This window comes from Palaemon carinicauda, chromosome 1, assembly GCF_036898095.1.
Source record: "Palaemon carinicauda isolate YSFRI2023 chromosome 1, ASM3689809v2, whole genome shotgun sequence".
In the NCBI taxonomy this organism is placed as follows: Eukaryota; Metazoa; Arthropoda; class Malacostraca; order Decapoda; family Palaemonidae; genus Palaemon; species Palaemon carinicauda.
In genome coordinates this window covers 108799414-108813731 of record NC_090725.1, presented here as the reverse complement: position 1 = coordinate 108813731, position 14318 = coordinate 108799414, and the positions used below count along the sequence as shown (strand labels likewise).

General features: G+C 42.1%; 1 protein-coding gene across 1 annotated transcript in view; it reads left to right on the top strand.

Moving 5' to 3' along the window:
- LOC137653520 (fibrillin-1-like) overlaps positions 1 to 14318 on the top strand; it is a 234878-nt gene that overhangs the window by 199080 nt on the left and 21480 nt on the right. Inside the window, 3 exon segments of the mRNA XM_068387022.1 lie at positions 4062 to 4184; positions 10905 to 11027; positions 11161 to 11283. Of these exon segments, the coding sequence (XP_068243123.1) occupies positions 4062 to 4184; positions 10905 to 11027; positions 11161 to 11283 (369 nt within the window).

Below are 14318 nucleotides of genomic sequence, written 5' to 3'. Positions count from 1 at the left end.
ATGTGGAGAAAAGGGTAAGAAGGGATCTGGCTGAGGCCGGTCCCAATAAGACAGGCAATCCTCCCATTTGTCCACTTGTGGGGGGATGCCTGCAAAGCCGCTGGCAGAGGTGGCTTTACCACGGGGCCGAACCCTGGACGGTCGAGGTGATTCATTCAGGGTATCGTATCTCGTTCACGCTCTCTCCCACCGCTGACTCGAGTTCCGATTCCATTGAACTCCTGTGCGAAGGGATCCGCACAGGAGTTTGCCCTCAGGGCAGAAGTCCAGTCTATGTTAGAGAAGGACCCTTTCCAGGAGGTCCTCGACGGGTTCCAGGCTTCTACAGTCTACACTTTCTTGTGAAAAAGGCGTCTGGAGGCTGGAGACCAGTCATCGACCTCTCGGCCCTGAACAGGTTTGTCGAACAGACACCTTTCAGGATGGAGACGGCCGACACAGTCAGACAAGCGATAAGACCCCAGGACTTCATGTGCACTCTAGATCTGAAGGACGCATACTTCCAGATCCCAATTCACCCGTCTTCCAGGAAGTATCTGAGATTCATATTCAATTGGAAGCATTACCAGTTCAGGGTACTGTTTCAGTCTTTCCACAGCACCCCAGGTATTCATTTGAGTATTCGCCCTAGTATCATCTTGGGCTCACAGAGTCGGCATCCATCTCCTAAGATACTTGGACGACTGGCTGATTCTGGCAGACTCGGAGGCGGCCCTTCTCCGCCACGGAGACTAACTTCTGAGGTTTTGCCAGGATCTGGGGATCGTGGTAAACCTCGAAGTCTCAACTGCTCCCCTCTCAAGAACTGGTATACCCAGGCATGCGATTAGACACCCTAAAGCACAAAGCGTTTCCATCAGACGAAAGGATCCAGAGACTGAGGGAGATAGCACAGGTCTTCCTCAGTCGGGAAGAGCGCCCGGCGCAGTATTGGCTTCGCCTTCTCGGTCACCTCTCTTCCTTGACCCGACTGGTCCCCAACAGTCGCCTCAGGATGAGATCCCTCTAGTGGCGACTAAAATCCCAGTGGAACCAGTATTCAGATTCCCGGGATCACCTAGTCCGCATAGGGCTAGAGGAACAGTTGGACCTCAGGTGGTAGCTGGCGGAGCCGAACCTCTGCAAAGGGGTCGATCTTCTCATCTCTCCCCTGGAATTAATGCTGTTTTCGGATGCATCAAAAGAAGGGTGGGGGGCTCACATGCTGTACCAGCACATAAATTTCTTGAGAGATGAGGGCAGCCTTTCTGGCCCTCAAAGAATTCCACCAGGTCCTGGCGGGGCACTCCTTGGTGCTGATGAGCGACAACATCATGGTAGTAGCTTATCTAAGCAAACAGGGCGGTACCTTTTCGCAACAGCTGTGCTATCTTGCAGTCGAGATACTCAGATGGGCAGAAGACAACTTGGTGACACTATCAGCTCGCTTCATTCCAGGCAAGCGGAATGTGCTAGCAGACAAGCTGAGCAGAGCGACTCAGATAGTTGGCACCGAGTGGTCTTTGAATCCTCTGATAGCCAACAAAGCCCTGACTTTGTGGGGTTCCCCGACTGTGGATCTGTTCGCAATGGCCCTGAATTTCAGGCTCCCATTGTACTGCTCCTCAGTCCCGGATCCCAAGCTCTTTGGCAAGATGTTTTAAAACAACGGTGGATAAACCTGGACGCTTAAGCATTTCCCCCGTTCTGTCTGATGAGAAAAGTCCTCAACCAGGTATGAGCAAGCAACAATTTGCAAATGACCCTCATAGCTCCGCTATGGCATCACACAGAATGGTTCTCTGACCTTCTGCATATCCTCACGGAGATCCCGAGGGACCTTCCTCCACAACACGACCTCCTCAAACAATCACATGCCAACATCTTTCACAGAGCCGTAGCCTCGCTCGACTTCATGCCTGGAGACTATCCAGCAGCACCTCACACAGAGGGGCTTTTCGCAATCGGTTGCGAAAAGAATGGCTGGACACCTCAGGAGGTCCACAGAGGCAGTCTACCAGGTGAAGTGGTCAGTTTTCTGTGGTTGGTGTCGTGGAAGGGTTATCTCTCCCCTTGATGCCTCTGTTCTAACTATAGCGGAGTTTCTTGTATACCTTCGGGAAGAAAAGCTTCTCTCGATCTCTGCAGTTAAAAGGCTACCGCTCAACCTTGAGTCTCGCCTTTAGACTGAAAGGAGTCTATATTACCTCCTCGTTGGAACTTACTTTGCTCGTACGCAGTTACGAGCTTACTTTCCCCCAGGCAGAGTTAAGACCTCCCCTTTGGAACGTGGTTCGGGTCCTCGGGTCTGAAGGGATTCCCCTATGAACCACTTCGCCAGGCCTCAGATAGTCACCTCACATGGAAAACGGTGTTCCTGCTCGCTTTGGCTTCGGCCAAGAGAGTCGTCCCCACTCTAGGAAATGGGGGGAAGTAATCCTCAACTTTATTCCCGAGTTTGTAGCTAAGACTCAAAATCCGGGTGTGCTGGACTCCAGGTTCGGCCCATTTCAGATAGTGTCTCTTCGTTCTGTAACTGGAGATCCAGACCAACTGTTACTATGTCCAGTGAGGAGTCTGAGGTGTTACTTAAAAAGAACGGCAAAAGCTCGCCCCCGTGTACAAGCACACTTTGTCAGCACGGGGAAGGTCAAGAGGAGGGTCACGAGGAATACCATTTCCTCCTGGATAAGGAAAGTAATCGAATACGCTCTATATCCAGATCCTCCTCTGTCCAACCGACCCAGAGCTCATGATGTCAGAGGCATTGCAACGTCTCTGGCGTTCAAGAAAAATTTTTCTGTGGCACAGGTATTGCAAGCGGGCATGTGGAAGCGTCGGATGACCTTCACAGCCCACTACCTGAAAGACGTAACCCACAGGAGCATGGAAACCACCTCCATTGGCCCTGTGGTGGCCGCACAACAAGTGATCTAATGCCTCGGGCCCCTTGATGGACAAGTAGCAGAGGGTTGAGGGCTGAGGTTACCCGGGTTAGTCTAGGGTGAATGAAAAGAATGTCTGGCTTGCTTCTTTTTCTCCTTCTCCCCCCCTGGGGAAATAGCTCCGCAAGACAGCAGCATAGCTGACCTCACCCCTCTGCAGGTAAGAATCATTTCCCTTGTGCATCCTGGGTATGAATGAATACTTTGTTACATCACCAATACCTCTTGAGGGAGGGTATTGGATATGTCTTAGAATCCTCGAGTTCCTACGTGAAGACAAGCCATGAGTGTCTCACACACAAGCTTCTGCAGGCCGGTATCAGTGAGTTACCTTGTAACTACTTTGATTTTAGCGAGGGTAGGGTCCCCTCTACTATCGATCACAGATCGAAATAGAGAGGACTCCGGGTCATGACCAAGGCCAGTTGGTAAGGGCTTCCTCCCTCCTAAAAGTAAGTCGCCCTAATAAATAGCGAAGGTTTGTATTTGTCGGAACAAATAACATATTTGGAAATAATTTGTATTTTTCCTAACATACAAACCTGAAGCTATTTATGCAAATTGGCCCACCACCCTGTCCCCCTAGAAGTCCTGCCAGAAAGCAAAAGTGGTTACTCAACCGACAGGTGTGGGTGAGCGGGGTAGCTAGTCTACCCCAACCCCCACCCTGTCCCCCTAGAAGTCCTGCCAGAAAGCAAAAGTGGGTACTCAACCGACAGGTGTGGGTGAGCGGGGTAGCTAGTCTACCCCAACCCCCTCCCACTATCTAGCGGATGGGGTAATTATCCCTCACTAAAATTGTCTTGGCTGGTTTTCAGTGTTGCCTAAAGTAATACCCTAATAAATAGCTTCAGGTTTGTATGTTAGGAAAAATACAAATTTCCAAATTTGCTATTTTCATGAAATTGGGTGCATGGGACTAGTAAATTTTAACTTTGGTTTGATTTTCTAATCTGGTAATTTATATAAACATAATGTTAAATTATTAATCTAACAATTCCATTTATTCTGCAATATTTTTGTCCCTTTCTTATACTTTTCTAAATTTTGACAGTTCATGTTCCTTTCATTATGAAGGTCACTTGATTAGTTAGGTTTACATATATTATATTCATATGAAAATTAATTTGGTTGCAGATATAAATGAATGCCTAGAGGGAACGCAGAAATGTAGCCCAAATGCAGATTGCTTAAATACTGCTGGAAGTTTTACTTGCATTTGTCGGACTGGATATACGGGAGATGGAAGACTCTGTTTTGGTGAGTGCTTTAGGGCCACATGGTAAAGTATGTTTTATATCTATAAATCTTACCCGAGAGTCACTTGGCTAACATAGTCAGCCCTCTGTATTCACGGTTTCGGTTACTCATGTTAAAGAGACCTGCATACCCACTAATTAAAATGTTGCATATTCCTTATTAGTACATCTGCATGCGGACCTGTGTTTTCAAACTGCCCGCGCTCTTTGTGCTGTTTCACTCCTGCACGACACCCCCATCTCTTGCTTAGTCGGTCTTTTCCCCAGCATCTGTCATCGCGAGAGCATCTCTCGCTACAGTTTGTCAAGAAACGTGATCTTTTATCGACATCATGGCCCCCAAAAGAGCAGATTCATCTTCTCAAGGTATTACTAACTAACAGAGGGAGAGTTCAATTTCTTATTAAGTGCAAGAACGGGGTACCGTATGCTGCCATAGGTAGACTTTTGTTTGGGAACAGAAGTATTGTAAGGTGCATGGAGAACAACACAAGGAAAATTTGTTGCCATGGTTGCCAATGCCCCACAGCCGCCCTACTGTCAAGATACCCATCCTTCCCCACATACACTTTAACAAGCCAGCAAAGGCTCTTTTTAAAAGATTACAAAAGCATTTTGCTTTGAAAAATGGGAATATTACTAGGGAATCGACCATGCAGCAGGGAAAGTGTTCCCCGAAGAACTTCCCAATATCATTGAGGGGTACAAACCAGAACAAGTTTGGAACATTGATGAGACTGGTTAGTTCATGAACATTCTTCTGCTGCTCTTATTTGCGCTCTTGATTTACCACCAATTGCTGAAGTGTACGCATGCTTAATGTAAAAGTAATTGGCGCATGCTTAACGTAAAATTGGCGTAAAATTTAAGGACGGCACGTTAACTAATAAAGTAATTTGAATGTGTGTATATTTGTTAAAAATGTATTTGCTTTCTTGATTATTGGTCATTTGTTGCAGTGTACATATGCTTAATGTAATTGTTAGTTTATGTACACTTAAGAATTTAAAGTTGCTACATAAATATTAGGTTCAATATGAATTAATATTCATTAAGAGTATTGTCAGATGTGCCTGTATTGCTTGATAGGTTTGTTTTGGAAGATACGGAAGAAAGCCTTCTATTTCCCAGGAGGAATGTAGTACTTTTAGTTTCTAGGCAGCAAAGGACAGGAGGATAGCAGTGTAAAGGTTTTCAGTTTCTCTAATTTAAATGCCTGTAATTTTTTAGAATTTTTGTCGAATGTTAAATTTTTTTTTTTTTGTGTATTTACTAGGACTACACTTTAATGAAAAATCACTTTTGTCTCCCCCACTTTTATGTTGATTTTGTCCAGATATGCCACGTGTCGGCAAAGCCCTGTGCAATTAAACACCACAAGAATAAGTGTGGATGAGGAGAGCTCTTTCCGAGCTTTTTATTACTGCTTCGTACCAGAGGTTGTGGTATTTGCAGAACAAAGGGAGTTGAGGGTCCTGCTGACCCTTGATAACATTCCGGACACCCACCCTCCATCATGGTACTTATACCAAAGTGCAATAGGTGTTCTTTCCTCCAAACAGCTCTGCACTCATCCAGCTGAGGTCCAGGCCATGATTAAGAACTTCAAGGCCCATTACAGTAGGCAAGTGATGGCACAACTAGCAGCTGTGGATAACAATACTAATCTTGACATTATGCAGTGTTGGAAACAATTCATGATATTGCTATATTGTCGAATATTTCCAAAATTTCAAACTAGAAACTATGAATGCTAGTTGGAAACATCTGTGGCCAGTATGTGTGAAGGACTTAGCTAGCTAAAGTTCTGATTAAGCTTTCCCGTAAAATCGAGAAGATAGTGACCTTAATAAATTAAGTGGAAGTTGTAGGCTTCGAGGAAGTGGATGATAATGACATCTTGGTGTTGCTGGATGGGCATAACAAGGAGCTGACTAAAGAGAACCTGCTTGAATTAACCTATAAAGCAAGTGATGAACCTGGCAGAAGAGATTGAAGGCATTACACATGAGAAATTGGCAGAAATGCCATGGGTGGTGTAGGGTTTGAAGCAAAATGCCTACAGATGGACCCTTCAAAGGTGGTTGCTCTCAACATCCATGAAAGAGGGGTTTTCAGACTACAAGATCATCATGGATGATATAAAGGTGGTGAAGCTGTTCCCCTTCACGATGTTCTTCACCCCTTGTGTGATACGGCTATCTCTTTCTTTAGCCACAGATTCTCCTGAATGTGAAACCCCTGGATCCCCGTCTCCAGCAACATGAGTGAAGCGTCCACAAAACAATATAGAAAATCGTCCTTCCTTGCAACAGGAAGGTAAATTACTTTACAGTAAATTTTATAGCTTTTACAAATAAAAACTGATAATTCAATAAAGAAGAATTGGGGTAACCCTTACAAACTTTTATTTAATATGGAATATGTACTCTACATATGTATTTAATAGTAAATTACATACTGTACTAACCCATTTTAAGTAATTTGTCTTTACAGCTCTGACTTCCATGTGTCGTGCTGTGCAGTTAAGTCTCTCATCATTCATTCGTTTGTAGCTGAACATCTTATCCTTCTGCACCTCACCAACTGTGTGTCTATGCAGGATATTATCTGCCACGTCATAATACTTGCATGATATTCATATACAGTTGAGAGATAATTGTAATTAATTATTATATCTTATAATTTCATATACATCATTAATATATATGTAAGTTTTTATATACACTGTGTACACTACATTTAATGAATGCTACTAGTACACTAAGTACATAAAGGTACTGTAGTGGCGTTTTCTTCTATTTTCCTATTGTAGTAGAATAAGTATTCATCATACATACATATACCAAGGCACTTCCCCCAATTTTGGGGGGTAGCCGACATCAACAAATGAAACAAAACAAAAAGGGGACCTCTACTCTCTACGTTCCTCCCAGCCTGACAAGAGACTCAACAGAGTTCAGCTGGTACTGCTAGGGTGCCACAGCCCACCCTCCCCTGTTATCTACCACAGATGAAGCTTCATAACGCTGAATCCCCTACTGCTGTTACCTCCGCGGTCATCTAAGGCACCAGAGGAAGCAGCAGGGCCTACCGGAACTGCGTCGCAATCGCTCGCCATTCATTCCTATTTCTAACACACACTCCTACCTCTCTCACATCTATCCTCCTATCACCCAGAGCTTTCTTCACTCCATCCATCCACCCAAACCTCTTGTACTTCTCCCATCAACTCTTGCATTCATCACCTTCTTTAGCAGACAGCCATTTTCCATTCTCTCAACATGGCCAAACCACCTCAACACATTCATATCCACTCTAGCTGCTAACTCATTTCTTACACCTGTTCTCACCCTCACCACTTCATTCCTAACCCTATCTACTCGAGATACACCAGCCATACTCCTTAGACACTTCATCTCAAACACATTCAATTTCTGTCTCTCCGTCACTTTCATTCCCCACAACTCCGATCCATACATCAGTTGCTACAATCACTTTCCTTTAGAACTCTTTATATTCATGCCCAACCCTCTATTATTTAGTACTCCCTTAACTGCCCCCAACACTTTGCAACCTTCATTCACTCTCTGACGTACATCTGCTTCCACTCCACCATTTGCTGCAACAACAGACCCCAAGTACTTAAACTGATCCACCTCCTCAAGTAACTCTCCATTCAACATGACATTCAACCTTGCACCACCTTCTCTTCTCATACATCTCATAACCTTACTCTTACCCACATTAACTCTCAACTTCCTTCTCTCACACACCCTTCCAAATTCTGTCACTAGTCGGTCAAGCTTCTCTTCTGTGTCTGCAACCAGTACCGCATCATCCGCAAACAACTGATTTACCTCCAATTCATGGTAATTCTCGTCTACCAGTTTTAATCCTCTTCCAAGCACTCGAGCATTCACCTCTCTCACCACTCCATCAACATACAAGTTAAACAACCACAGCGACATCACACATCCCTGTCTCAGTCCCACTCTCACCGGAAACCAATCACTCACTTCATTTCCTATCCTAACATATGCTTTACTACCTTTGTAGAAACTTTTCACTGCTTGCAACAACCTTCCACCAACTCCATATAACCTCATCACATTCCACATTGCTTCCCTATCAACTCTATGATACGCTTTCTCCAGATCCATAAACGCAACATACACCTCCTTGCCTTTTGCTAAATATTTCTCTCATATCTGCCCAAGTGTAAAAATCTGATTCATAGAACCCCTACCCCTTCTAAAACCACCCTGTACTTCTAAGATTGTATTCTCTGTTTTATCCTTAATCCTATTAATCGTTACTCTACTATACACTTTTCCAACTACACTCAACAAACTAATACCTCTTGAATTACAACACTCATGCACATCTCCCTTACCCTTATATAGTGGTACAATACATACACATCTCCCTTACCCTTATATAGTGGTACAATACATGCACATCTCCCTTACCCTTATATAGTGGTACAATACATGCATAAACCCAATCTACTGGTACCATTGACAACACAAAACACACATTAAACAATCTCACCAACCATTCAAGTAGTCACACCCCCTTCCTTCAACATCTTAGCTCTCACACCATTCATACCAGATGCTTTTCCTACTCTCGTTTCATCTAGTGCTCTCTTCACTTCCTCTATTGTAATCTCTCTCTCATTCTCATCTCCCGTCACCGGCACCTCAACACCTGCAACAGCAATTATATCTGCCTCCCTATTATCCTCGACATTCAGTAAACTTTCAAAATATTTCGCCCACCTTTTGCTTGCCTCCTCTCTTTTTAACAACCTTCCATTTCCATCTTTCACTGTCTCTTCAATTCTTGAGCCAGCCTTTCTTACTCTCTTCACTTCTTTCCAAAACTACTACTTATTCTCTTCATATGACTGACCCAATCCCTGACCCCACCTCAGGTCAGCTGCCATCTTTGCCTCACGTACCTTGCGCTTTACTTCCACATTTTTCTCTCTATATTTTTCATACTTCTCTATACTATTACTCTGCAGCCATTCTTCAATTGTATGCAATATTGAAAACGGTATATTTATAGTAATGTACTCTGTGAAATCCCGTACTTCAGAGTAGATACTGGTTGTGTTAGGCGAGTTGGTAGGGCTGTGAGCCAATCTCTTGAAGACAGCAATCACTTGGGGGATATGTCATTTCTCCATAGCTAATTAAACTAATGTATTCATATTGCTAAATATATTATAGTATACACTATAGTATCAGTGTTGAAATATAGGAATAACAGATTTGTTGTTTCTTAAACATAGGGTGGTGTTGCGATGACTTGTACTGAAGTTGTGTTTAATACTATAATATGAAGTTACCTTCGTATAGTATACTATAATATGCAATTACATTTGTACAGTATGTGTAGCCAGTGATTTTAGCCTTGAAGCGGTGTAAACATTATAGAGGAGGTTTGAGAAAGGTTTGGCAGTGATTTTACCTTTCTGGAAGTACTGTATTGTAAAAGTTAAGGCTGTGCAGCTTTTTTTCAGAAAACTGTCCAAGGCAGAATCCAGCAACTCTACGTTGTTAGTTGACTGCTCATAGGCAGTGGTCTGTGTTTTGGGGTTGTTAAGAGTTGACCTACCCTTGGGTACAAAGTAATCGTGCATTTTTGTTCAAGGGTATGTGTCCCCTAACTCCGGAAAATGAGGAGGGGTAACTGTATATAAAATATGCAAGTTTCTCAACCTTTAAATTAGAAAAAATAATTTTCACTCTTCTACCACTTCCCATAGGGGACCAAGCAATGATGTATTGTATTTACAGTGGCAAAAATTGCTCTAGGTTGTTCACAGGCACGACGCATTAATCATCCATGACTTATTTTGTGTGAGAGATAGATATTAGTACAGTATGTCAGTGTAGTATAACTTGTACATTGTTATGTATAGCATGATTTAATTCATGATCATAAATTTGTCTATTGCTTTATGAAAGTTTGTTGTATATGCCAAAGTAATATTGTTGTAAACACTTACCTTGCGAGCTGTATATTCTATTTAGCATTGTAAACCATGTAGGCTAAGAAAATTGGTTTAGTGTTTGAATGCTTCAATAGTTCAGTTAAACAAATGTGTAAAATATCGTAATCTAATTACAGTAATAGCCAAGATGTTAGGTAATAGATGGAAAGTATGAAAGTATTACTTTTGGGGCGATAATTCAGACCTAAATGCTGTGGTTTTAAAGTTTACTTCTAGCAATGAGGGGGTTAGTCACAATATGGTTATTCCCAAGTGAGAATAAGAATTTAAGGGTTTGGTTTGTTCTGTGGAATAATTCTTATTTTATGCATTATCTCACTCCTTTCTGAATCCTATTTAACCCGTCGATGACCTACCCTTTTACTTCACCATCCAGTTAAATAAACAAATAATCTATCCACTCTGGTTGTAGGACAGATGAATGCCTGTGAGTAAAGAATCTTAAAGGTATGCATGACTAAGTTGATGTCAGGCCAGGTCGTGTGACCCAATGACTGATGACAAGTAGTTGAGCCAGAGCTTGTGTGCCAATCAAATATTAGTAAACTATGAAGGGTTGAAGGTTTATGATGAATATTGTAATAAAGTTCTAGTACTGATAAAGATATGTAATGCGCTAAAGTTTTATGTAAAGACAAAAACACTTGAAATAATCGTTGGAAATTTACTATTTCTGAATCTACATTTATACAGATGTCAATGAATGTCTGGAGGGTACACACACCTGTTCTGTTAATGCCAACTGTGTGAATAAGTTGGGAGTATTTACATGCGTATGTAAAGCCGGATATACAGGAGATGGAAGACAGTGCTTTGGTAAGCGTTTCAGCATTTTGTTTGTACTCTACTGATATACTTGAATTTCCTAAAGTACTTTGACAAAGTTGTTTAGAGAACTTATGGTTGTAATTTTTCCATTTCTCGTCATGAAAGTAAGTTTTTTTTCCAGATGTAAACGAGTGCCTGGAGGGAATTGCCTCTTGTCATGAGAAAGCAGATTGTATTAACAGAGAAGGAAGTTACTTCTGTAGTTGCAAAGCAGGATACACAGGAGATGGAAGACTTTGCTTTGGTAAGTTGACTGCAAATGTGCATGACCTGTTTATTTTACATACAATTAGTCTGGTGATATAATGTACGCTGAGGATAGATATAACCGTTTGATTTCTGTTTTCTTTGTTTGTGAGAAAGCTCTCCAGTTTCTGTTGTTAATTCATTGATTGATTGATTTAAAAAATTGTTCTTAATAAGCTGTTTTTATTAACTTTTATAATTTATTCTTCACACCTATAAGGTAAAGTTCATTAGGAGAGTCATGAAACTTGAACTTGTAATAACAGCAAGAACATAGCTCTTAGCAAGCATCGGAAGTCCCTATTTACAATAATTACAAAATCAAATGCAATGAGCATGTGTTGAGATTTTGTGTAATAATGTTAGGAAAGAATAAGGGTTCTTGCTGTTGGAAATATGCTAATATGTCATGCCAGGCTATTCACTTCCTGCCAGTGCGTCATGCCAGGCTATTCGCTTCCTGCCAGTGCGTCATGCCAGGCTATTCGCTTCCTGCCAGTGCGTCATGCCAGGCTATTCGCTTCCTGCCAGTGCGTCATGCCAGGCTATTCGCTTCCTGCCAGTGCGTCATGCCAGGCTATTCGCTTCCTGCCAGTGCGTCATGCCAGGCTATTCGCTTCCTGCCAGTGCGTCATGCCAGGCTATTCGCTTCCTGCCAGTGCGTCATGCCAGGCTATTCGCTTCCTGCCAGTGCGTCATGCCAGGCTATTCGCTTCCTGCCAGTGCGTCATGCCAGGCTATTCGCTTCCTGCCAGTGCGTCATGCCAGGCTATTCGCTTCCTGCCAGTGCGTCATGCCAGGCTATTCGCTTCCTGCCAGTGCGTCATGCCAGGCTATTCGCTTCCTGCCAGTGCGTCATGCCAGGCTATTCGCTTCCTTCCAGTGCGTCATGCCAGGCTATTCGCTTCCTGCCAGTGCGTCATGCCAGGCTATTCGCTTCCTGCCAGTGCGTCATGCCAGGCTATTCGCTTCCTGCCAGTGCGTCATGCCAGGCTATTCGCTTCCTGCCAGTGCGTCATGCCAGGCTATTCACTTCCTGCCAGTGCGTCATGCCAGGCTATTCACTTCCTGCCAGTGCGTCATGCCAGGCTATTCACTTCCTGCCAGTGCGTCATGCCAGGCTATTCACTTCCTGCCAGTGCGTCATGCCAGGCTATTCACTTCCTGCCACTGTGTCTTGCTAGGTCATTCTGGCCCATGAATTTGTCTTGAGGGTCTATTCAATGCCTGCTAATGTGTCAGTCTGGACCATTCAGTGTCCCCTGTGTCATGCCAGGTCATTCAGTGGCCGTCGAGTGTAATATCTGGCTACCTTTTAGTGCCAATGTGTCATGCCAGGCCATTCAGTCCCCTCCCATGTTATCACGGTGCTATTTAGTGCCTGTGTCATGCCAGCTGGCCATTAATGCCTGCCGATGTATCGTGCAAGGCAATCAGTCACTGGCTGCCTATGTGTCATGGTAGAGGAAACTTCGATTCCAACAGCAATTGCCTTGCTGTATATAGAAATACTTTTAAGGCATGTGTATTATCAAGAAAGTTAGTACTAGATGCTATGAATAACAAATTATATACTAATCTCTTAAGGCAGGTCAGTAATGAAAAAAAAAAATTGGTATCAATGGTCTCTTATAATATCTTGATGGTACTTACATGGAACAGTATCACCATAGCTGTCAACTGACGCGCATCCTGCTTAAGACAAGCGCATTTTAACCTTGTCACCCACAACAGTGCGGTTACCAAAATCTTTTCTTAAATTTATGATAAATAGTACTGTTGGCTACTTTTAACAACTGATTCAGACCACCAAAATACTTTGCATTGTTACTAGGTGTTTTGATGATGGGAATAACATTACTCTATAATGAATTGATAGGAAATCCCACTATTTGCCACTTGCCTTCCACCTGAAATATGTTGTCGCCAGAAGTGTGCGGTGTGATATAAACTTGACAAAGGACGATTCGCGAAATACATAAAACCTTTTTTGCAAGTAAAAGAAAATATCAACTTAGCAAAAGTATTGTATTTTTATGTCAAAGAAAATATTTGCCTTATTAGTGTATTTAAATTTGATGCATATGATCTATGAGATGAAACTAAGAAAATGAAACTTGTGAAATATAATATTCTCTCTTAGTTGTAATAACTAATACAGACCTGTGAAATACTTTGCATAATTACTCTATTTCGATTGTGGAAATACTAACATTAATCAATAGTCTGTTGAAAGAAAATCGCACATTTGCCAGCTAGTTTAACACGACCTCGCCTAAAGTATGTTATCACCAGACGTATAATACAGTATGAACTCGACGGATAGGGTTTTCTTAATATATTTATTTTTCTATTTAAAGTGGATACTATATATTATCAATAAAACATAATAGTGACTTAGGAATATATATCAATTCATTTTTATACAAATTAGATTATTTTTACAAGAAAATAGTTTATATCTAAGGAAATGGTTATTCTATTAGTGTACTATTTGACACTTTAGACTTCACAGCGAAAAAAGTCAAAGTTGAACAGTCTCAAGTCGCATTGGTCGTAAGTCGACGACTACCTGTACCAGCATAACATGTAGAGAGGGCATATTACATGAAAAAATTAATCCTTGGAGAAAATACAGATTTTGTTGCCTGAACCAGTTAGGTGGATTGCCATCGTCTTATGTTGCATGTATTGTATCCTTAGGAAAATGCCATCAGAAACCTTCAGATGCCCCTCAAAAATCTTAAAAATATATTTCACCAGGAACCCATTCCTTTTTAATGATTGAGAAGTCATGTTAGAAGTGGAATATTAACAAAATTCAAAGCATAGCTATCACTTATGCTTATTTACTTATTAATTTTATTATGAGTTTATTTAAACTTTAATGAACAATTTTAATTTTTCATAGTTGTGAGATGCTAAATATGTTTACATCCATGATCAACACAGTAAGTTATAAAGGGAAAGTATAAGTATGATCGTAAATGGGTACTAACTAGTCAGGAAGTACATCAATCCAGGCAGCCAGAT